This window comes from Rhinopithecus bieti, unplaced genomic scaffold, assembly GCF_001698545.2.
Source record: "Rhinopithecus bieti isolate Rb0 unplaced genomic scaffold, ASM169854v2 scaffold_35609, whole genome shotgun sequence".
NCBI lineage: Eukaryota > Metazoa > Chordata > Mammalia > Primates > Cercopithecidae > Rhinopithecus > Rhinopithecus bieti.
The window spans coordinates 172568-197456 of record NW_016815004.1 but is presented as its reverse complement, the minus strand read 5'-3'; the positions used below and the strand labels follow the sequence as shown (position 1 = coordinate 197456).

General features: G+C 38.6%; 1 protein-coding gene across 4 annotated transcripts in view; it reads left to right on the top strand.

The window, feature by feature from the left end:
- The window catches only part of NAB1 (NGFI-A binding protein 1), a 40935-nt gene continuing 16046 nt past the window's right edge, over nt 1–24889 (top strand). For 2 of the 4 annotated variants that reach the window (XM_017852910.1, XM_017852909.1), the window contains exons 1-5: nt 7–238; nt 742–876; nt 10335–11172; nt 18897–19030; nt 21663–21714. In XM_017852910.1, the coding sequence (XP_017708399.1) occupies nt 830–876; nt 10335–11172; nt 18897–19030; nt 21663–21714 (1071 nt within the window). In that variant the 5' untranslated portion in view covers nt 7–238; nt 742–829. Of the gene's footprint in view, nt 239–741; nt 877–4929; nt 5451–10334; nt 11173–18896; nt 19031–21662; nt 21715–24889 lie in introns of those variants that run through there. The other 2 variants (XM_017852912.1, XM_017852911.1) reach the window with 2 other exon arrangements.

The following is a 24889-nucleotide window of genomic DNA, read 5'->3' as shown; positions in this document are numbered from 1 at the left end:
GCCGCCGCGGCCAAGCGAGCGCCGTCGGGGCGGGTGGGCGGGAAGAAGCGGCGGGCCCGAGCTAGCGGGGGGAGCAGAGAGAGCGCGCCCACCACCTTCCCTTCCCCCCTCGATGGGAGCGGGGGCGTCCCGGCTCCTGCAGCCGCCAGAGGAGGGACAGCCGGGGGCCGTCGCTTCGGAGTTGGGGCTGAACAGTCCTCGGGGAGAGCGCGCCAAGACCGCTGCAGCCGCTGGCTGAGTACGTACCGGAGCGGACGGTCGCCACTCCCGGTCCGCCAAGTGCGGGACGCTTTCGCGGCAGAGCGGCCGCGGGCGAACTTGGGGCGGCGGAGTCGCGGGGCCGCGCGGGCACTTTGGGGTCGGTGTCCGGGGAGTGGGCTCCGCGCGGCCGCCGCCGGAAGGAGAGGGCGGCCCCGGGCTCGAGTGGGCGATTCCCGGAGACATTCGGTGTGCCAGGGCCGCGGGGAGCGCGGCCCTGACTCGTGCATTTTCCCTCCGAGAAAGCTTGGGGTGCCGAGTCCGTTCTGCCAAGGGGGCTGGGGGCGTCTCGCGGCGCTCGGAGGAACCGTGGGGCGCTGTGGGGGTGTGCGATGTGGGTTGTGAGCGCCAGCCCCAGAGTTTTGCAGTCGCCTTTGTCAGGGCGGTCTTTTTGTTTGTTTACTTTATAAAAGTGCTGCACTTACCGTCTCGATTTTCTTCTTGGGTATCCTCCCCTTACGAATATAGTTTTCTTTTTAAAAGCGGAAGGAGAGTTTTGCGTGGAAGTGGCTTACAGAAACTTGGCACTGAGGTGCAGGGAAGCGAGAAACTCTTTGTGCCTCTAAGGCCGATGAGGAATTTGCAAACATGTGGGACGCACAAGCCTTGGATGCAGAGGTGTGTGTGTGACCTTATCATGGAGAAACACTGAAAATACTATCCAATCTTTGTGGTCTGCAAGCTCAGAGTTTCCAAAGCTTGAGATAGGAAACGACACTTCTGATAAGCCTGAATGTTGAAGGATCTTGGGGAAAGGGATAGTTGAGATGGAATATGCATTTGTAGATTCTGCAGACCAAGTTTTGCAGCAAGTGATCCGGAGGAATCGTAGAGTTGCATGTACTTACTCCTGGCTTCCTGAGATTCGGGAGGCACCGAAAATTTTGCGATGGCTGTTAATTTAAAATTTCATCTGAAAGAGTCGATTTGGAGTAACTTGTCACTACCAGTTGGTTTGCCAGTGACGTGTCTGCCAACTCAAGGAGTGCAAAGATCAGAAGCTGAAAGAGGAATTCTCAGATCTTGTTTAAAAATATTTTGGCAGTTTTAATAGATAATATGAGATTGCATAGGAACAGAGGAAGCGAATTTAAAATAGATTAGTCACGTAGGAAATGCTTAGCTGTTGTTAAAGTATTCACGCAATGACTTACCTTCCTAGGTTTTCACTGTTTTGAAAATTTTTCCCTGAACAACATACTCAATTATGGTATTTCATAATCTGTGTGTGTGTTATAAGAAGTATGAGAAGAGAGGATGCATAGGATTTGCTTTTTTTGTTTTGGGTGGAGATTGAGCTTTTCCTGAAGACCTGAAAGAGCTGCTCCTGATCTAATCTGAGTGCCAGTGAAAGTGGCTCTTAGATGAAAGGCTATCTTTTTCTCCTCCATATTTGTGTCCTTTGAGACATTTAATATTATACTTTCATTTTTAAAAGTATTATATTTTGTCATCGGTATTAACATACAAATAAGGGTTTTCATGAGACTTTGTAGATGGCTGGCTAGGTCAGCCTTTTTTATCCCTGATTTGGTATTACATATTGGAACATTAGGTCTTGAAAGAAAATTTCAAGGAACTTCTGGAAGAAGCGTTCTTGTTTCAATTTTATTATTTTTGCCATTTTGCACTAAAGTTAATATGCCATTTCGCTATTTAAATTTTTTTTTTCTTGGCTCTGATGGTCTCTTGTTACTACTTGTGAAGGTATCAGTAATAATAGTAATAATGAAAACATTGAGGCACTGTAGATTTTTATTTTATTCTGCCTGCTAATTATGAATGTAATTCAAATGACAAATTCTTAGAATTACTATGGCTGTTACAAGGACGTTTAGTAAGCTTATATGTCTAGCAAATAACTTGGTCTATCTAATAAATACTTTATCTCATCTTATTTCAAAATTATTAATTCAATTGAGCAATCTCTTTTTTGTAAGTGGCAAATATCATCCACTGTCGTATGAGAAAGTTAATAGATGTTTATTCTCCTTAGAGAAACAGTGAAAACATTATGTATTTTCATCACGCTATAGCTAAGAACCTATTGGTTTATTAAATATTTGGGGGGGTTGCACTGTGGATACTTCTTTGAAAGAAAAAATTATAAAGTGGGGGACATCTTTGACGAATTTGTTAATGAACTTTAAATATTTAAAGTTCAGGTTGGATGAAAACAGAAGTATGTCAGTTTCTAAAGAAAATATAGACATGGGGTCTCGCTATGTTGCCCAGGTTGGCCTCAAACTCCTGGGCCAAGGGATTAGCCCACCTTAGCCTCCGAAGTTATGTCAGGTTACATTGGCCTAAGACTTAGGACTCATTTATTCCATTATAACAAGCCTGGAGCTGTTTTTTGTGAGTGCTATTTATGTGCATTTTTGGAAATGAAATCTTTGTAAAATTTACCTTTAAATGCAAAGCTGTGTTTTGGATGGAAGTGACCATTTTATAATATGTTTTAAACAGTTTAAGATCATGCTAATGTGTAATCAACCCGTCTATGTATATTTCATGGTGGAATTTGCTAAACATATTATAACATAAATAATACCCACTTGAGCATAATAGAAGGTTGTTAGCCCCTTTGCTTCGGATTTATTTTTATCTTACCTGCTTCTTTTATCCTTTTCAACAATAGAATGGTACAGTTACTATATTAAATGCAAATTCCCTTTCTGATCTGACATGTTCAATAAGTCATACAACAGTAGAATATACTCCTTAAACTTAATGGAACAAGTTGGAAATTTGAGAAGTTGATGCTTGGAAAAAATAGTGATCCTCGTCTTGTAAGAATTCGCAAAGCTAAAACATACCATTAAGCTTTCAAAGAGTTTGTCATTTCTCACTACATTGTATTTAGGGGGTGATCCATTAATTTGCATAGTATATTTAATGATTTTACAGAGAAACTTCTGAAAAGGTGAAAAAACTTATAAATATTGCCTGCATACTCTGTACACAGTGGGTACTTAATGTTTGTTAAATGACTTGATGGTAGGTTGGTTGAGGATTTCCAGCCATTATATGAAATGCTAGTATTTGCTTATTGTTGTTATAGTTAAATGAATACATAGTTATTTAGCAAAATAAATCTGGTTTAGTTTTTTCTAATTTTGGAAAATAAATTTAATCTCACACTGAAAATTTTTATTAAAATTTTAAGGTGTCTCTAAAAAATTTTTTTTTTTGGAGACGGAGTCTTGCTCTGTGCCCCAGGCTGGAGTGCAGTGGCGCGATCTCGGCTCGCTGCAAGCTCCGCCCCCCGGATTCACGCCTTTCTTCTGCCTCAGCCTCCCGAGTAGCTGGGACTACAGGCGCCCGCCACCTCGCCCGGCTAGTTTTTTGTATTTTTTAGTAGAGACCGGGTTTCATGGTGTTAGCCAGGATGGTCTCGATCTCCTGACCTCGTGATCCATCCGCCTCGGCCTCCCAAAGTGCTGGGATTACAGGCCTGAGCCACTGCGCCCGGCTCTTAAAATTTTTTTCCAGCTTCATTCGGGATTTAGAAACAAATCAGTAAGAAATGACATTTTAAGTTTCCCAAATTACCCTCAGTTCACTAGAAGGTATATATTTAAGTCATAGCTAAGATCCAAAAGTGTCTTGATTTATATGGTACACCGCTTACTAATATGTGCCTAGGTAAATCATTTGGAACTTGAAACACACATGGGAGTTAGTACTTAGGGCAACCCCGCAAATGTAGCTGAACTACATTTAATCATTTTAGCTTGAGTTCTGGGTTCTAGGATGAAAATAAAAGCAAAAATAATTAATTGCATAGAGCAAGCTTGTCCAACCTGAGGCCTGTGGTTGCACGCAGCCCAGGAGGGCTTTGAATGCGGCCCAACGCAAATGCATAAACTTTCTTAAAACATTATGAGGCTTTTTTGCCATTTTTTTTTAAAGCTCATCAGCTATCGTTAGTGTATTTTTTGTGTGGCCCAGGACAATTCTTCCAGTGTGGCTCAGGGAAGCCAAAAGATTGGACACACCTGACATAGAGGCTCATCCTTCCCTAAGTCAGATTCTTGCTTTTCGTAAACCTTTTCAGTTTCAGCCTCTGGTGTACCCATTTCACCCTTCTCCCAGGCCCCTATACCTTCAAGCTATATTCTCCTAAACTTGGACTACTTCAGAGGCTCTAAGTGTAGTCTTTCTGTCCTCAGATTTCCTATTTTCATTGTCCCCATTTCTCATCTCAATATTTCATTAACGTGCATCAGATCTTGTCTAGATGTTAAGAGGAAAACAATCTGGTGGAACTAATTTACCTTAATCTGTAAATGACTCATGAGCTCTTAACTCTTTCCAAGGTTTTCACATTTTCGTAAGTCTGTAAGAGGTTGCTATTGACTCAGATAATTTTAAAGTAAAAATTGCAGGCTGCGTTGGGGGAGAGAATTTCTAGTCTTCTGCATAAATAAGTTAAGCCTTACTAGGATTTTGCCCTTGGTTTCTTCCCACTCCTGGAAGTGTGTGCATATGTGTATTGCTATATATGTTTGTGTATGTGTATATAATAATGATTCTCATAGCATGGAGGGGAGAAGATGCAAGAACAGTGATTATAAATCCCTTTGACTATATGGATTATTAATGAGATACATATTTGATGATGACTTACACTGTGTTTATAGGAACAGAGAAGCAACGACCTAGGATCTCATGACTGAACTTGAATTCTTAAAAGGCAGGTGTTGGGGCCGGACTCGATCCATGATGTATAACACTAATCACTTGTAGTTCCTGTATTGGGAGAGCATCTTTTGCTTTCTTGGGAGAATAGCCATGTTATAGGAGTGCACCATATAGCTTTTTAAGAAAGAACAAGTATTAAGGATGAGAGAATGAAAAGGATTGTAGCTAAAGTAACAGGATGCCCTGTTATTGGATTGGCAATTCATTGAGATACCAGTTTACACAGAAGGCCCCCATTTTGGAATATGAAAGTTTGCTGATCAGATTCTGACTCAAGACATTGAGTTTCATTGCACAGCAACCTTTCCAGAAATGTTATTTATCATAGAAACTTTGCTAGGAATAAAGGGAGACAAAAGAGTAATGAAACCTAATTCTGCCCTCAAGGTGCTTATAACCTAACAGTGACTTGTTCTGCAGAGCCAGGCATGTTGCCTTCCTTGTGCCATGACTCCTTCACAGCTGCACAGCATTTACCACATTGTGTAAGTCTCCGCTGCTTGTCTTTCTCCTTGCTGATAACTGACTCTCCATGAAGAACTGTCTTTCCTCTGTTCCCCGGAACTGGCTTAGTTCATGGTGTATTTGAATAGTTCAAAATATAAGAGAGAGAGACAAAATGTTGTGGAGTTGGGAGAAGGGCGAGGACAGCTGCAGCCAGGGGTAGTGGGAAAGACGTTTTGGGAAAGGCTGTGGAGGTTGGAGGGGGAGAGGATACCTGGCACAGGAGCAGGGAAGTGGAATGCATATTTGAGGAATGCCTAATGTATCTGCTTGGAACAAGTATATGGGCATGTTAAGGAACAGAGAAAGGCTGGAAAGAGATAGGCTTGGGTCTGGGGTGCCTATATGAGTAGTTTGGATTTCTTTATGCACTGGTGGAGAAGTTTGCAACTTTGTAAACTTAGCATTGCAGTGCGGGATCTATTGAAGGTGAAGGAGCTTTTTTCAAAGTTGGGGCAAGAAACAATGAACACTAGAATCTGGTGCTTTTGAGGCAGAGAAAGAAGTGGTGTAGCCTAAGGACATGTAGATTTGAGGAAGAAAGAACCAAAAGCAAAAACGGAATCCAAACTTACTTAAATCCAGGAAACTGAAAAGACTCGCGGTGCAACTGAAAGAACTAAGAGAATTGGAAAGAAGTAGACTTGGGAATCTGGAAGAGGGGAAGAAAATGAGAGAATGTACTTGCTTTCAGACACATCAGATTTGAGGTGTTGACAATGCCCAGGTGGAACGCCAAATTACAGTTTAGAAGAACAATTTGGGCTGATGGTTCTGAACTTTCCAGGTGTGAGGATAGCTTTTTAAATAAAAAAATTGCAAATATTCATGACTACTTTTAGTATTTGTTTTTTGAGAATACATATAAAGACAAAACAAAACTTAAGTTATACTTTTAAGTGAGTTTTATTTTCCTAAATAACAAGTGTCTGTTTACCTTCATTTGCAAAGTAGACGTGTGTGAGAGGCATCTTTTTCACTCAGCAGTCAGTGCTTTGTGTGCATTTGGATTGGAGAACACTTGGAGTGACTCCATGGCCCTAGTCCAAGCTGCAAATACAGATTTGGAGGTCATCTGCCTATAGTGATAATTAAAGCCTGGAAATGGGTGAGATCATCAAAAGAAAATTACAGACACACAATAGAAAAGAGATGCAATATAAAAATTTGGAGAATTCTTAGAATATAATGAGAGAAAGAAGGAAAAACAAATAATACAGCATTACCAAAGTAAGGCGAAGACCATCTCAAGGAGTGATACCATGTAGCAGAGAGATTAGTGAGAGAGAGGCCCAGAGTTTTGATAGAATGGTGAGCCCAGAAAACAAGCTGGTCTGAGTCAGGTTCGAAGGAATGGTTCTTCTTTTCCCTAGTGACAAAGGCCTCTGTCCTATCAAAAAATCCTCACATCCCAGCTTGGAGACTGTTAGGGAAATTTTGTTTTCCATAGCGAAACAGCAGTTGACCAGTACTTTGTGGGCCAGACTAGCTCCTTACTTCACTTAGCACAGTTGGAACCTGGCAGGTGACTGATGCTACCCTGTAAGGAGCCAAAGTGAGTTTTTAAAAAAGTTTTGTAACAAATGATTACTGTGTAAAAGATCAGTGAATAACAACAACAAATGGTCTTAATGCATTGTTTAATTCCTCTTCCCCTGACATCATTGGGATTCTTTTATTGGGCTGAGCAGGGGAGGAACATTTAAGCTGGTGGAAGTAGAAGTTTGCTGTACATTGGCAGCAAGGCCTCAGAGTTAACTTTTGAATGCAGTTAACTGGTTTCTCTTAACTGGAATTCGTTGAAAAGTCAGAGTGGTCGTTCCAGGATATCTTGAAAAGGTCAGGTAACAGTAGTTTTCAGCTGAGTAGATTTACAATACTATAAGCTACCTGTATGTAACGTGTTAAGGACCCATTTTATATTTACTTCAGATTGGAGAGATACAGGTAGAAGCTTTCTTTTGATTTATTTGACCTTCATGTTGAAGCATTAATGGTTACAGATTTTGTGAAAACAAAATCTCGTAAAAGTTTTCTTTCAAATCACATCAAGTTAATGTATGAAAGGGTGGGTGTTTAAATTATCACAGCAAGCTTTGGAAGGAAACGGAAACATTGTCTTAAAGCAAAAGCTTAGTAGGAAAACTCCTTTCCCAGTAGTAAGTGTGGGCCTCTAGAAAGCCTCCAGGGACTGAATCGGTTACTTAGTTATCTTGCATCTATTATCTTGGCTTTGGAAATATACACTTGGTCCTATCAGTCTTTATGGAGATATTATATTCATAACTACTTTCTTACCCATACAGAGGGCTTTCTCTTAAGAACTAGGGGGTTTCATTTTTTTTAAATCGGTAAAGATGAGAAAGGATAAAACTTGAAAATTGTTTTCTAAAATCATTGCCTTATCTCAGAAGAACAAAATATAAGCTTGGGTGTTTTCATTCGTAAGTTTCTCTTTGGTATTTGTCTAACATATATTTTTTTCTTATTGCTCATAAAAGATGAAAAGTGTTTTTCTAGATGTCCTCATGTAATCTCTCCTCTATTCCATAATGTGAGAAGTACATATGGTGAGTTAATTGATCACCCTGTAAACCTTGCAGAATTACAGTCCTCTTATAGAAAAAAAAAAAAAAAAAGACTGTGTGTGTACTACTGGGAAGCCCCACGTCTTGGAACTTCTGTGTCTTCCACAGTCTATTTTGATCATGTGTATGTATATACACATTATACATGTCCTTTTTTTTTTTTTGTATTCTTGCATCAAAAGCCTATGAGGAATTGCATGAGGTATATGATAGGAAAGTAAGTTTCCTTTCTTCCACCTCTGACACTTTATAGCAGCCCTTCTATTTGGTATAGTGTAGTTTAATAAAGCCCTAAACTTGGGTCTGTAACTCCTGAAAGCTCTGTTGTTGTGAGTTAGTGCCCAGGTGGGTGATAGACTCTCCCTGGAGTGGAAGGACACACAGAGCCTCCTTTAGGTGATTTAGAAGATGCAGGAACGTTTTTTTATCCGGAGGACTGAGGTGGCATGAATGTGAAGTTTGACCTAAAGAATTACCTGGATCATCACAGGACCTGTAGGAGTTTGTGGTGCCTGAAGGATTTATTAAGTAGGAATCTTGTGCAGTTTGTCAGATTTGCCTAATCATAGGAGTCTCCTGAGATGCATCTCAGGCACCTGGGAAACTGTATTTTTCAAAAGCACCCCAAGTGATTTCCTGGGTGTTAGTAGAAGCTACGGGGCCCTAATTCAGCCTTTGTTGTCTTTTGGGAAGTCATCAGGTAACCTGGTTATGCCCATACTCACCCTTGCAAAGAAAGAGACACAAAATTTGAGGAAGTCAAAACAGATTGTGGATGACACACAGGTTCCAGGAGATGGGGCTTCCAGTAGGCAGTGCTTAGAGTGGTAGGGACACCCATTCTCCTGGGTTGGAGTGGCTGAGACTAGAATTTTGTGTAGCATTCTGATTGGTGGCAAAAAACAAAAGTCCCAAGTTCGGTGACTTCTTGGCTTCCAGGGATGTCCCAGTTAACTATTACTGCATACTGTCAGAGTTGAGAGTGGGCCTTCCATTTTTCTCTGATGCACATGTTCTTTTAGCCTTCTGTTATTTTCTCCATAGAGGGCTACAGGGTACTTTTAATCCTAAGGGTGCATTTGATTACAAGTTTATTTGTTTCTCTTAAATGGAAGTACTTGGCCAACTCCTCTTTGTATGTGGGAGGTCTCCAGGCAACTGTGAACAACTTTTAAAGGCTGCTAAGAGGTCAAGAAGTACTTTGCTGAGTCTTGTTCTGTCTCTTTAAAAACAGACTTCTTTGTCTTGCTTGAGCTCTAAAAGTATGTTTCTTCTTTGACTCTGTCTTAGGCTTTCTGCTGCTGCTTTGGAGGGATCACTCACCCTCCTTTTTTTATCCTACAGCCCTCTCCCTGATACATAGTTAGGTTCTAGTCTATTATTTTGCATGCAGGGCCGTTCTACATAAGCATTCTACCCTGTGCCATGTGCGAGTGCCATGTGTTTGAAAGGGAATCCCATCATCCTTATTTTTCTGTGTCCCTAATGCCTGTTAGATTTCTGAACTCTCAGATGTAATCTCATAGTTACCTGTAACTCTCCTTAAACCACAGAGTGCAAATAAACGGTAACTGTTTTCTTCATCAATAAATGTCAATAAAGGGTAACTTCCTTCCTCACTTAGATCTAAGTGATCACCGAGTCTTCTCACTTACTTGTTTGACTTTTCTCTACCTCTTCTTTCTTGATTCCTGAATATACCACCTTCTATTTCTCATCTCCAATTCATACTGAAAGCTATCTTCCTCTGCCTGCCAGACTCATCTTGCACATTTTTTCTCTATAAAATGGGAATAACTGTACCTGTGTCACAGGGCCCTTGTGAGAATTAAGACATGTGTAATATAAAGTGTTTATTGTATTGCCTGGCACAAAATAAGTATTCAGCAAATGGTAGCATCCTCTGCTTCTTACCTCCTGCTAAATTTGATTGTCTTTCACTCCACCTGCGTCCATACCTTGGCAGTAGCAAAGTATATAGCCAAAAATACAGGACATGAAACCCTTGGTTTGAGCCTTGGTTTGAACCTCCAGATTCCTGCTTACCAGTTATTCTCTTTTGGGAAAATAGGTCAGTTTAGTTACTGACCTATAAGATTGTTAGGAGTGCAGAAAGAGATAAAGTATGTAGAGAGAATGCTGCCTTCACAGGCAGTCACGATGCAGATGCTTCTTATTTTTGTTCTTAAAACCTGTAGTCTAACCTATTTGGTGTAAGAAGTTTGAAGTAAGTATGATGAGTTTTTTTTTTTTTTTTTTTTTTTTTTTTTTTGGCAGGTTAAACCCATCCAGAGTAATGGCTGCGGCCTTACCCAGGACCCTGGGGGAGTTGCAGCTGTATAGAATATTACAAAAAGCCAATCTACTTTCTTATTTTGATGCCTTTATCCAACAAGGTGGGGATGATGTCCAGCAACTCTGTGAAGCAGGAGAAGAGGAGTTTTTGGAAATCATGGCACTCGTGGGCATGGCTAGCAAGCCCCTTCATGTTAGAAGGCTGCAGAAGGCTTTGAGAGACTGGGTCACAAACCCTGGGCTTTTCAATCAGCCGCTGACTTCCCTTCCTGTCAGTAGCATACCCATCTATAAATTACCAGAGGGATCACCGACATGGCTGGGAATATCCTGCAGTAGTTATGAAAGGAGTAGCAATGCCCGGGAACCTCATTTAAAAATCCCCAAATGTGCTGCTACCACCTGTGTGCAGAGCTTGGGACAGGGGAAGTCAGATGTGGTCGGGAGCCTAGCACTGCAGAGTGTTGGTGAGTCCAGACTCTGGCAAGGCCACCATGCCACCGAGAGCGAGCACAGCCTCTCCCCAGCAGACCTGGGCTCCCCCGCGTCCCCAAAGGAGAGCAGCGAGGCGCTGGATGCTGCCGCTGCGCTCTCTGTGGCTGAGTGTGTGGAGCGGATGGCCCCCACACTGCCGAAAAGTGACTTGAACGAAGTGAAAGAGCTGCTAAAAACCAACAAGAAGTTGGCCAAAATGATAGGTCACATCTTTGAGATGAACGATGATGATCCACACAAAGAGGAGGAAATTCGGAAATACAGTGCAATATATGGCAGATTTGACTCAAAGAGGAAGGATGGGAAACATCTCACGCTCCATGAGGTACAAAGCCCACGTTGTTCTTTCTCTGTGTGTGTGTGGCATGCTGCTAGTCGTTAGAGATAAATTTGGTTAATAGTTTGCAGCAAATGTGATACACTCCCTGAAAACAGTACTAAAAACACTGAGGTGTTAGCAACACGTAGCTCTTTTGTGAAAGTAGACCATGTTTATTGTGTTAGGGGTATATTTGTATTGAACTTGAACATGTTTGAGCTTTGGAACTACAGTATGAGGTGACTTTTAGAAAAATGTCAGAATTTAAGTAGTGAAAGCATAAAGTCTTTGCATTTGAAAGGCAGTTTGTTTTTTAATTAAGAAATAAAACTAGGTTTTAAATATAACTTTTAAAAAACATTTTCATAGGCTTTTTTTAAAGAAAATAATTTTGTAAAAATAACGAGAACTTAAAGCAGTTCTCAGCTAGCATAGAAAACAATTAGATGAATGTTGGAAGAATTCTTGCTTTGAACATCGTTTTGGTTTGATGTTTGGCATTAAACATTTTTATCTTTATAGTAAGTACTGTAGACATAGTCTGCTTAAGTTCATGTGTGTATATATGTGTGTATAGACACAACATTTTCTCCATATAACATGTATACTTTATGTGTGTGTATAAACTGACATTTACGCCTTTTCTTCTCGTCTATCTGGTCGACACATCATCTTTAAAACTCAGCCCAGAATAAGCTTAAGTGTTTTCTGTTATCTTTTCCTTCAGTTAGAATGACCTTTCCTTTCCATTTTTATCCCTACATATACTTCTGTCACAATAACGTCAACTTCTTATTGTACTTATTTGTGTAGTGGTCTGTGCTTCACAGTATACTCTGGGTTTCTTCAAGGCAGAGATAATGTGTCCTTCATCTTTATATTCACAGAGTCTAATGTACACAATAAGTGCTTGGAAAATAAATATGTTTTCAAAAAATAAAAAGACTATTTCATAGCTAATTTATTTTTTATTTTTTATTTTTTTTGAGATGGGGATCTCGCTCTATCACCCAGGCTGGAGTGCAGTGAGTGCAGCCTCGACCTCCAGGGCTCAAGCAGTCCTCCCTGCTCAGCCTCTTGAGTAGCTTCAACAACAGGTGTGTGCTACCACACCCAGTTAATTTTTTTTTTAAGTTTTTTATAGAGATAGGAGTCTCTCCATGTTGCCCAGGCTGGTCTCAAACTCCTGGGCTCAAGTGATATGACTGCCTTGGCCTCCCAAAGTGCTGGAATTACAGGTATGAGCCACTGTACCTAGTCTGATCTTTTTAAATAAATGATTTTAGATGTGAATTTTGGAGCTTGAGATCAGATAATTGGTTAGCAGAATGACTTAAGTTATAGCCAGTCTGTGACTTGATCTATTTTGGGAGTATCCTTTGAACCAGTAGAGGAATCCACTAAAAGGGCTATATGGCTGTCATTAGTAGAAAAACAAAAGGCAAAATGTGTTGGCAATTTTAGTTTCATGCTTTAATCTAGTTTTCTTATAATTTTTAAAACATAGCAGATGAAACTCAACAAAGTTGAGTCAAAATACCTGTATTTTTATCAAAATAAAAGTATTTCTAAAAGATTAACAAACCTAGTTAACCTGAATTTAAAAAAAATCACACCCTACTTTTAAAAAATCTAAAAGGAATTATTTTACACTTAGCTTTCGCTAAGGAGCTCTTTGCCTCTTTAGATAAGTAGGTACATATGGTATTTAAGTAATGAGACCGTGGGTTTCCCAAAATAAGGAAATACTCAAACTGAATGCCAGTAGTCTAAAATGTGGGGGTGGGGGCTCTGGGAGTTGTGGCTTGTGTTTTTGAAACTTAACTTAGGCCTACTTGTTACTTGTAACTCCAGTATGTGAATCTGGTTCAATAATACAGTTTAGGATAAATGTTTGTGAATCAGGAAGCTTTCTTAAAACTAGTAAATATCTAAGATTTTGGAAGAAATGACAGAATCCTGAGGCAATTGAAAGAAGGTACTATTAGGTATATCTTTTAGGTATTATGAGAATTTTGCTTTTTTTCTCCTTATTTACAATTAGCAGAAGTTTTTTTAGTTCTTCTAAGTTCCTGAGATTAAAGAATGTTGCTAGTTTGTACTCAATTTCCACATAAGGAATATATGACTTATTCTTAATTCATTGTTGGCTTAATCTCACTGTTCTGAGGGTTTTCTTCATATAAATTGTGTGGATACTGTTCTTTTTATCTTTCAAGACATAGAGCTATATGTAGGTCACTAGTGGATGAAATTCAGGAAGCTATCTATACCTGTAAGTTTTTTTCAACTGTTCAGTACATAAGATTATTTTTCTTGTAATAAGAAAAAAAGTTTGTTTATATATTTATAATAACATAACTTCTTTCCAAATGTACACCATAAAGAATTATGGAATGACTTATTGTTAAGCCTTCCCCCCCTTTTTTTTTTAAAGCTAAAGAATCAGTGATAGTCCTACCACCTGGCTAAGTCCGGTCTGTTATATAGGTGTCAGATTGTGAAGAGAGTGAGTTCTGAGGCTTAGAACCACTCACGTTGCTGGTGTTCGGCAGGTGCTAAGGGACAAACCCAGAAGCAATGTCAGAAAAAAGCCAGCAGGCAGTGTTGCATCTGTCATAAAAGGTGTTAACAGATAGTAGGTGGTAAACTAGGCAAGCAGTGTGCCCCCAATCTTAAATCAGTGAATGGATGAAGAGAGAGCAACTAAAACTTGGAAACAGCAAGGCAATAGAGAATGTAGAAACTTGTAATACTTAGAAATGTAAGCAGGTAATTTGGCATTACAGAATATTTGTCAGCAGATAAATACCTCTCTCTCTCTGTTTCTCTCTTTATCTCTCTTTCTCTCTCCCCTTCTCTCTCTCTGTTTCTCTCTTTCTGTCTTCTCTCATTCTCTCTTTCTTTCTTTGTCTCTCTTTTTGTAGGGACGGGGTTTCCGTGTTGCCCAGGCTGTTCTCGAACTCCTGGGCTCAAGCAATCTATCTGCTTCAGCCTCCCAAAGTGTTGGGATTACAGGCATGAGCCACCACACCTGGCCTATTGCCTATTATATCTTTATGTCATCCTTTTATTTTCAGCCTTTCTGAATCCGTGTTTTATATATATCTTTTATAAATACTGATCAGTTGGATTTTAAAGAACCCAGTCAGACGTTCTTTGTTTTTTAACTGGACCATTTGGTCCATTTACATTTATTATATGACTAATGTTTTGGATTTTTTTCCATTATTTTATTTGTATCTCCCCTCTAGCCCTGATACACTTTAGTTTTTTTCTGAGAGGGGCCAGTAATGGTACCTAGCCTTCCCAGTGCTGGAAATGAAAGTCCTGATTGCCTTTTGAGCCTCCCTAACACACAGTTGTTCACAGTGTTTTTGTGCCAGCAGTACTTAAAGTCACAATCATTTAATTGTTGGAGATTATAATTTTAACAACCTGTGAAGAAAGTTTTTTTAGGAATCAGTAAATCACTCTTTTTAAGGATAAAGATAACTGTAGTAAGTCCAGTTTTTAAGTCCAGTTATAAAAGATAGAAAGCTAACTTTAAGAGGCCGTGCATGGTGGGTCACGCCTGTAATCCCGGCACTTTGGGAGGCCAAGGTGGGCGAATTGCTTGAGGTCAGGAGTTTGAGACCGGCCTGGCCAACATGATGTAACCCCGTCTGTACTAAAAATACAAAAAAATTATCTGGGCATGGTGGTGCATGCCTGTAGTCCCAGCAATTTGGGAGGCTGAGACAGGAGAATCTCTTGAACCCGGGAGACTGAGTCCGCGCAACTGCATTCCAGCCTGGGTGACAGAGTGAGACTCCATCTCAAAAACAAAAAGGAAACCAACTTTAAGAAATCTTTCGCATAGGCCGGGCGCGGTGGCTCAAGCCTGTAATCCCAGCACTTTGGGAGGCCGAGACGGGCGGATCACGAGGTCAGGAGATCAAGACCATCCTGGCTAACACGGTGAAAGTCCGTCTCTACTAAAATGTACAAAACCTAGCCGGGGAGGTGGCGGGCGCCTGTAGTCGCAGCTACTTGGGAGGCTGAGGCAGGAGAATGGAGTAGCCCCGGAGGCGGAGCTGCAGGTGAGCTGAGATCCGGCCACTGCCACTCCAGGCTAGGGGCGACGAGTGAGGATCGTCTCAAAAAAAAAAAAAAAAAGAAATCTTTCACATAAAGAAATGAGTGGAATTTTGGTATTTTGGGCCACAAAAAGAGGAAATGGAGGAAATAAGTAAACCAGTAAGGGAGAATATCTTGTTACTTTATCCTTTTAGCAAAATTAGAATATTGGCATTCAGAAAAAGCTAACAGTGCTGCAGCAAGTGACGAATTGTTTGGGAATATTTTCATTTTTCTTTTGTAATTATATCATAATAGTTATTGATTTCATTAGCAACTAGGGAGCATGAAATCTAGGTAACACTGACAGAACACATGTTTTTAAGGGAGAGGCTTCATGAATCAGCTTTTATTACAACTCGGGGTGAGCTAGAGTTATTTCTCCAGCCTCAGTTTTTTACCAGGTTCACTGAGGGCCTGGAGTTTAGTCTACTTTTTTAGTTTGTGGGAGCCTGAATTCAGTGACAATGAATGCATTGTGTTTATTTTTCTTGGTTTCTGGAAAGGTAATAGAAAGAATACTAGAATATTCTTTTCAATTTATGTTGAAAAGTTACTTTCTGTGGTTGTGCATAAGCTAGTACCTCTGAAACGTTGTCAATTAAAACACCTTACTGAAAATCAAACGTTTCCTTAGTAATTTAGATTTATTAATATGAAAAAGAAATCGCTACATAAAAAGGTATTTGAGAATCCTCTTCAAGGTCATTTAGCTACTGCCATGCTGAAACTGAAGTTGATTTGTTTTGAAAATCATTATTTAAAGTATACATTTCACTTTTAACTCCAATAACATTGTGCCTTTCAAAGGCACTTGGGGAGGAATTTATCTATTGATGACTCTTTAGGAGGAGGGGAGAAGGCTGAAAATAAATTCTTCCTTCAATTGTGCTTTCATATTCAGCTATGGGTTTAAAATAGGAAACTTGGGTTTATTATTATAACTTGCTGTCAGTGGCCAAATTAATTGTTTCAGAACAATATAAATTACAGTTATAAATTTGGGGAGGAGGATGTTAGATGTCTACATCATACCATATACCATAACACATTCTAGACGGTTTAAATACTTAGGTGGGAAAAGTAAAACGATTAGACTAAATTATGGAACATTTATATATTATTAGAGTAGGAAGAGTTTTTCTGTGCCTGTCACCCACAGCATGGAAACTGTATGGCTAATGACAAACTAAAAAAAAAAATCCCATTACATATGATGAAGAGTTAATGCTGTTAATAAAGAATTCCTGAAGTTCTAAGAAAACAAAACATTGTAATGAGTCAAAGATTTAAGAAAAAACTTTAGTTTCATAGTCAAAGAGATGCAAATTATAACCAAATGCTGTTTTAGAAATGTAAAATTGGTAAAGTTTTAAAAAGATAATAACTAGTGTTGGTCAAGATTGTAGGAAATGTACTCATCATATAATCATTGTGACAGCATTATGATTTAGAGCAACTTCTCTGAGGGTATTTTGGTGGAATGTATAAATTTCTTAAAATTTAGTATACCCTGTGACCTAGCAGGTCTATTTGTAGGAATGTATTGCAAAGAAATAGTTGGGTATGTGTGCAAAGGTGCACATTTAAGAATCTCTTATGCAGCTTTTTAAAAAATAGTACATGGAAAACTGGAGGTAGTTCAATGTCCAGGGCGATGGTAGTTTAAATAATATATTGCTGTTTTCTACAATGGAATATTGTATGTGTGGGTAGTAAAAGTGTTATTATAAAGGATTTTTCAATTCATTCATCAGTCAACAGATTTATGTTGAACTTCCAACCCATGCCAGATGCTGATGTAAACAAGCCGTGTCTCTGCCTTAATACATTGGTAGAAATAAAAAATATAGCATATGTAACTGAAAAAAGTAAATTACAAATTTGTATGTACATATATATTTAATGTTTATAAGTACACTGAAATATTGGAATAATGTATATTAGAATATCGTCATTCTGGATGGAATGATTGCATGCTATTTATTTTGTTTTCAAAATTTTAAGTAAGAAAATTATTCTAAATAAAGATGAGATGCCTGGGTAGGGAGAAAGGGTGACTACAGTAGTCCCCTCTTGTCTATGAGGGACACATTCCAAGACCCCCAGTTGGATGCCTGAAACTGCAAGTGGTACCAAAGCTTATATACACTGTTCGTCCCTATACATGCATACCTATGATAAAGTTTAACTTATAAATTAGACACAGCAAGAGATTAACAACAATAACTATTAATAATAATAAAGTAGGACAATTAGAACAATATGCCAGCATTACTGCTCTTGCACTTTGGGGCCACTGTTGAGTAAAATAAGGATAACTGGAACATGAGCACTGAGATATCAGAAGAGTCCATCTGATGACTGAGATGGCCACCAAGTGACTGACGGCCAGGAGTGTAGACAGTGTAGATGTCCTGGACAAAGGGATGATTCATCACTCGGACAAGACAGAGTGAGATGGCACACAGTTTAAAACTTACGAATTGTTTATTTGTATAATTTTTCATTTAATATTTTTGGGTCACAGTTGACCACAGGTAACTGAAACCTCAGACAGCAAAACTGTGGGTAAGGGGGTACTGCTGTACCTGATTTCTTATGAAAACGAAACAAGAGCTAACACTAACCACAACCTTGTGCCAGGTGTGTCTCCTCATCTATTCTTGTTAGAGCCTTTTGGGATAGTGATATTATCCCATTTTGCCTCTCAGAATACCAAATACCAAGCCTCTCAAAAGTTTTGCATGTCCAGAGTCATAGCTGGTAAATGATGGAGCAGGACTCTTCTCAGGTCTGTCTGCCATCACGTCCCATTTTCTTTTTGCTAATCATCATGCCTTGGTTAAGTACATCTTTTGCATATTAAAAAAGTTTGATATACCTCTTGACAATTTCCTATATCTATATTGACAAAATTATGTGAAAAATTTTCTACTTTGTTAAACAATTAAGATTTTGTGTTTATGATAACAGAATTTTAGTACAAAGTGTTTGGTCAACTAGCAACTCTATATTGGCAATATTTAATAATTATTGAATTATGAAAGCGTAGTAGAATTAGATGGATCTTAGAGATTAGTCCAAGACCTTGATTTTCCAGTATAGCCCTAGTACGTGATAACTCTATTTTTTACTAAGTGATTTGATAAATGTTTAAAATCATATGGTCTTGATTCCTTTTTAAGAATTTTCATGTCAGTTCATAGAAAGTCTGTCAGACTATCTACATTCATTTTTGGTTAGAGAAATGGTGTCGGCAAATCCTGTATTCTGATATTTTGGTTTTTTTATAAGCAAGATGCAGAATATTTTTCACTTTTTATTTTCTTTGTTGTCTATAAACTCTCCTACCTAACCAAAAAAAGCATATAAATAAATAAAATCAAGATGACTATCATGATTAATTTGGGCTCTGTGAGATGGCAGATTAGTTGATTTTCTTCAGAAATTTGGCATTAGGAATAATTAGGAATAAATACCATTCTGATTTTTATGAATTATGATTTCATTATATAATGGTGTGACATTCTTATATTTTAAGTGAAACCTTTTGCATTTTGATGAAATTAAAATGTTCTTAATTTTGAAACTCTGTTTTGGATGTCCAGCTCACTGTTAATGAAGCAGCTGCTCAACTCTGTGTGAAGGATAATGCCCTGCTGACAAGAAGAGATGAGCTTTTTGCCTTGGCTCGGCAGATTTCTCGAGAAGTCACCTATAAATATACTTACAGAACCACCAAGTAAGTATTTAACTAACTGTCAGTATTTTTGCGTTGCTTGATAGAAGTAGAGTTTGAAACATTTATTGATAGAATAAACATTTCTGAAAAAGTAGAAGTATGATTATTGTTCTATGAAACTAAACGATGCAGTGACTTTTGAAAACATTGCTAAGGTGATTTTTGTTGTTTAATCCTCCTCTTTCTCTTTTGAAAGGCATCATTCTCTGGGTTACTATAGCGTTGTTCTGGTAGTGGTTTTAGACATTCGTCTCACACACACACTTTGGTTTTGAGTGTGATGAGGGGATTTAGTCAGCATTATAGATGTATTTGTACGCCTGCTAACTACATGAACTTGTTGAACTCTGAGGAAATAGAATGGTCCTTTTTGCAAGGTGTTTGCAATCTGATGAGATTAGCTGAATATGTAAAACTACTCTATTGACTAATATCAAGGGAAAATTGAAAGGTACTTCTGTTACTAGCAAATGGGTTATGGAACACAAGTTTGAAATAAAATAAACGTGATGTTAGAAGGCAATGGTGGTTTCAAAATTTAATGTAAACACAGCATATTTTTCTTCACCTTATCCTTACTTGAGCCATAAGCATTGTCTACAGGATAGGATCATTTGATTTTGTTCACTTGATTCCACACAGACCCTGATTTCCAGCCCACATTGTGTTGTGCCTGCCACTGCCTCTCTGGATGCAGATGACCGCTGCATTAGAATAACTCTAAGTTTTTGTTGAAAAGTCACATTCTGAGCATCCTCTCTAGCCCTAATAAATCACATTCTTTGGGGATGGAACCCTGGACTCTGAACTTTCACAAGCATCCCAGAGCATTCTTGTGCATCCTAAGTTTGAAAACCAGCACTATAGGCATTTGCCATCATTACCATTATTTTTCCTAACTCACAGCAGTTTTATTTTCTGCCCTACGTCAGTACCTACATATTTATAACTGACAAGTGAAATCATGTAGACTAAATGAACAGGGTAAGAATATACAGCACATTCTATGGGATTATTTATGAGGTTTTTTTTTTTGGAGTTGGATAATCAAGAGCTGATTCACTGATTTTTAATTTTCTTCATTGTATTATACACCATTTTCTTTCTGAGTATTTAAATAATATTCTTTAATCAAAGTGATACATGTCCACAGTTTAAGAAGTCATACAATACGTAAGGCTTTCAGTGAAACTCGACGATTCCTGTGCTCTGCCTTCCCACTTCTCACTTCCACGTTCCAGAGGCAACTGCCTTCAGTGATTTTTAGCTGTTTCTTCTAGTATTTACCTTCACCTTTCTTTTTTTTCTTTTTCTTTATTTTTTTGAGACGGAGTCTTGCTCTGTTGCCAGGCTAGAGTGCAATAGCTCAATCTCAGCTTACTGCAACCTCCACCTCCTGGGTTCAAGTGATTCTCTTGTCTCAGCCTCCCAGGTAGCTGGGACTACAGGCATGTGCCACCATGTCCAGCTAATTTTTGTATTTTTAGTAGAGACGGGTTTCATCATGTTGGCCAGGATGGTCTCCATCGCTTGACCTTGTGATCCACCCACCTCAGCCTCCCAAAGTGCTGTAATTACAGGCATGAGCCACCGTGCCTGGCCTAATCTATCCTTTTAAAGTTAAATGTACTTTAAAATATATTAACACTTCTACATAATTTAGAAGCCACCTTGGACTCCTAAGGTGCCCTCATTATTTTTTACGACTGCATGGTATTGAATTGTGTGGATATGCCGTGATTCATTTAGCCCCACACCCTATTGATGGCTACTGGGGTTGTGTCTAGTCTTTCATTGTAAATACTATAATAAATAACATCATACATAGTATGTTTTGTTGATTCTGAAGTGTACTTTTTCACATTTTAACATCTTTTATATTGAAGTATAATGTAATTGATGGCTTGTCATAGTTTAATTAATTTCATAGTGGTACATGAAATAATTATGTGTCTTACCATTGATGGAGCATCATTTTATATATGTGTAGGTACCTCTGGGATAGGTTTTCCCAGCAGAGAAATTGCTGGGTCAGGGTAAATACATCTGTAGTTTCTGTAGATAGACAAAATGCATTTTAATCTCATGTAGCCATAAACATACATCTTAAATGGTCATTTTAGTCATTTTATCCTAAATTATTCCTACTGAACCATAAAGGGATATCCTCCTTGATTTTTTTTTTTTCATTATGTGATGATCATTAAATATTTATTAGGTGCTAGGTTGGGCACAGTGGCTCATGCCTGTAATCCCAGCAATTTGGGAGGCTGAGGTGGGAGGATCATTTGAGCCTAGGACTTTGTGGCTAGTCTGGGTAACACAGCGAGACCCCGTCTCAAAAAAAAAAAAAAATTATTGAGTGGCTTTCATACCAAAGCCAGAGGTGGGGAGTTCTTAGGTAGTGTCCTTTTAAAATGTATGATTATATCTGTACATTCCCCTAGTGTTAATTTGGAAATGATGAAAGATATTTTCTTCATTATTTTAATGTTCATTATGAATATGTCATTTCTGGTGTTGGAGTTTCAGGGTATATATTTTGGTAGAAGATTATAGGCTGAGATGCCGTTGGAATAAAATCTGTTACTTTCTCAAGTTTTTGGTTTTTTTCCTCTCCCCTTTCCCTTAGGTCAAAATGTGGAGAAAGAGATGAATTATCCCCAAAGAGAATTAAAGTGGAGGTATGGTCATATGTTACATTTTCTTATGCTAATAATGTTTGTTTTTGTTTTAAGATCAAGCAAAATCTTAACTAGCTGAGACAAAACAAAAAAGATGGTCCCATAAACTGGTGAAAAATGGCTTTCAATAAATCTTTAAAAAATACAGAATTTTGTAACTTTGAAATATAATATTTACAGTAATTTGAATTAGCAGACCAAGGAAAATTTTTTTAAACTTTTTTTTCTTGTAGAGATGTGGTCTCACTATGTTGCCCAGGCTGGTCTTGCACTTGAACTCCTGGGTTCAAGTGATCCTCCCTCCTTGGCCTCCCAAAGTTCTGGGATTACAGGTGTGAACCACCATGCCTAATCCAAGGAAATTCTTAAAAGAAAACTTTGGTGACTAGTCCAGTCAGTTTATCAAAGGTTGATTTGCAGTTGGTGTTTCTTACAGATTTAAAACTTTACTGGTTAAACCATTCCTTGTATAGTCTTATTTACATCATTAGTCATCAAATACAGAGGAGCTAACTTTTCGTTTCTTTATATTAACTATCTAAGGGAAATGGTAATTTAGTAACTATAAATTACAGACACTAAAGCCTCTTTTAGAGGGTCACGGTTGAGCCTGCTCTTTTGACTTTAGATTTGCAAGTGGTAAGGTGGGAGTTAAGAAAAGCATACTTTTCTTAGGACTCTCAGAACTATAGAATGGTTTCAGAACTATTATTTCTTACAAATACTTTTTTAAAAGTCTAGGTTGCAGCAGAGTGGAAATCTGGTCAGGCGGCTCCTTCCTTTCTTTTTCTTTTAGGCAGGAGATGGAGGTCAGTGTTCTCTTAACCATCCTATTATTTAATTTCAAGTTAAAGCAAATAACTTATACTTGACCACCCTGAATTTCTATAATCAGTTATATCTACAGAGTATCTATCTGTATGGCAGTAATCCTTTATTCATACCTAAGCCAGAGTTATCTTATAAAAACTTAAATCCCTTTCTTTCTTAAATCTTTTCAGTGGCTTTCTACCGTACCTGGAATAAAATCTAAGCTTTTTTTTTTTAAAGGATCTAAGACCCCACATACTCTGACTGCAGCTTGCATCTCCTACCTTGTCTGCTGCCACACTCTCCATTCTTACTGTGTTCCAGCCACACTGACTGACTTTCTGTTCCTGAACATGCCAAACTCATTTATGCCTCAACACTCACTATTTTCCCCCTACCTAGACTTCTATGTCTTTAGATGGCTGGCTTCAAGTTACAGCCATGTTTCCCCTGACTTCCCTGCCTCTCTTTCTAAAGGGTCACTCTCTCCCCGTAATCACACTCAGGCTTATTTTCCTGGTTTGTTTTGATAGCATTCACCGGTATTTGAAACTATTAGATACTTATTTTAAATTTATTATCAGTCTGCCCCATTGGATGAGAATAGATCTCTTATCTGTGAATCTGCTGCTGTATACTTAGAGTTTATAACTGTCTTGCACCTAATAGGCATTTAATAAAATCTGTAGAATGAAATAATGAATGGCTGCAGATAAGCATCTTTGACTTAACACTTTATCCTAAAGCAGTGACTCTCAAGGAAGGAAAGAATTTTGTCAAAAACAAAAGCCACATTAAAAAAAGAAATGTGGGCTGGGTATGGTGGCTCACACCTATAATCCCAACACTTTAGGAGGCCAAGACAGAAGGATTGCTTGAGCTCAGGAGGTCGAGACCAGCCTGGGCAACATGGGGAGACCCTGTCTCTACCGAAATAAACCAAAAAATAAAAAGTAAACTACTTATATTTGTAACCTACCTCGCTGTTAGCTCTGGAGTAATGTTTAAGATAGTTTACTCAGAAAATGTTGAAATTATCTAAAAGGCTACATTGATATAACTAGTGAGGTGTGTTATCTCTTGCTCCCCCAGATAACAGGTTACAGAGGGTCCCTGTGGATTTGGCTGTTAGTGACTCACTGCTACTGAAAGGGAAAGGCAGGTGAACATAGAAACAGCTAAGAAGGCATGTGCCATTGGAGGGTTGAGAGGAAAGAGAGCACAGAAACTACCCAGGGGCCAAAATATTAGTTGCTAGGCTAGAAATACATCTATATCTGTTTTTCACTATTGGCCCTAAGTGTGATCATGATTCAGGCTGCTCACATTTAAGCCACACTTGTCTAGCTTTAGAGGTCATTATTCAGTATTGAAATTTGTGATCATGAATCTCATGGACTGTTTGAGCTGCAGTTGTTTCTTGATGAGCTTTATTGGTAAGTCTTTCTGACCCTCTCAGAGGCCTTGTATTTCATTACAATGCTTTCAGTTTCTTATTAGAAGCCCAGAGTATTGGGCTGTAACATTAGATGTGACCTTTCTGTTCCTTTAAATATACTCCACTAGAGATACTTGAAGTTCTATATGGTTAGTTTATTGGTTTACTGGAGTTCACAAAGCCACTTGAACAGCTCTGGATTCAAAATTAAGATAATCAGTGTTTCTTTTTCCTGTGAATAACTCTTCTAACCCTTCCTAAAGAAGACAAGTGACAATCAGCCTCAGGCTTCTTTAAATGCCTTTATAGACACTAGACTCTTGATTTTGTTTCCCAGAAATAAATAGTAACTATACCTTTGAATTTAGGACAGTGGCTCACTTTTTTGTTGTTGGTTTGTTTTTAATTTTGTTTTGTTTCTCTGTGGTTTCTTAAAAAGCCCTTGTGTATTGCAGGTAATCAGTATCTCTTGAACATGTGTGTGTCTTGTGTGTATGTATACCTACACATGTAGATGTTGGTATGAATCCTTGTCTGTGCTGTACTATAAGTCAAATTTGAAATACCAGAACTATTGCTGGAAGCTGTTATGAGGTAGATAGTACCGGCTGTATAAAGTTACCACTCCCTTAAAACTTTTCACCAAGTACTGGTGCTTTATGTCTACCTTCTGTATGACTTCTGGGGAGAGGGAGAATTTCTGGTATGAGAAGAGATCAGGGGAGACTATTGGGAAGGTGTAATTTGAGCTCGGTTTTTTAAAGAAGGGTAGAATTTCAAAAGGTAGGGATGTGGGGAGGGGATTGGGGTGGCATTATAAAGATAGACTAGCATGGGCAAAGACAGAGATAAGAAGATACCAAGCATGTTTAGAGAACATTAAGTTTGTCTAGGGAATGTGATTGACAAAAAGGACCTCATAAATAA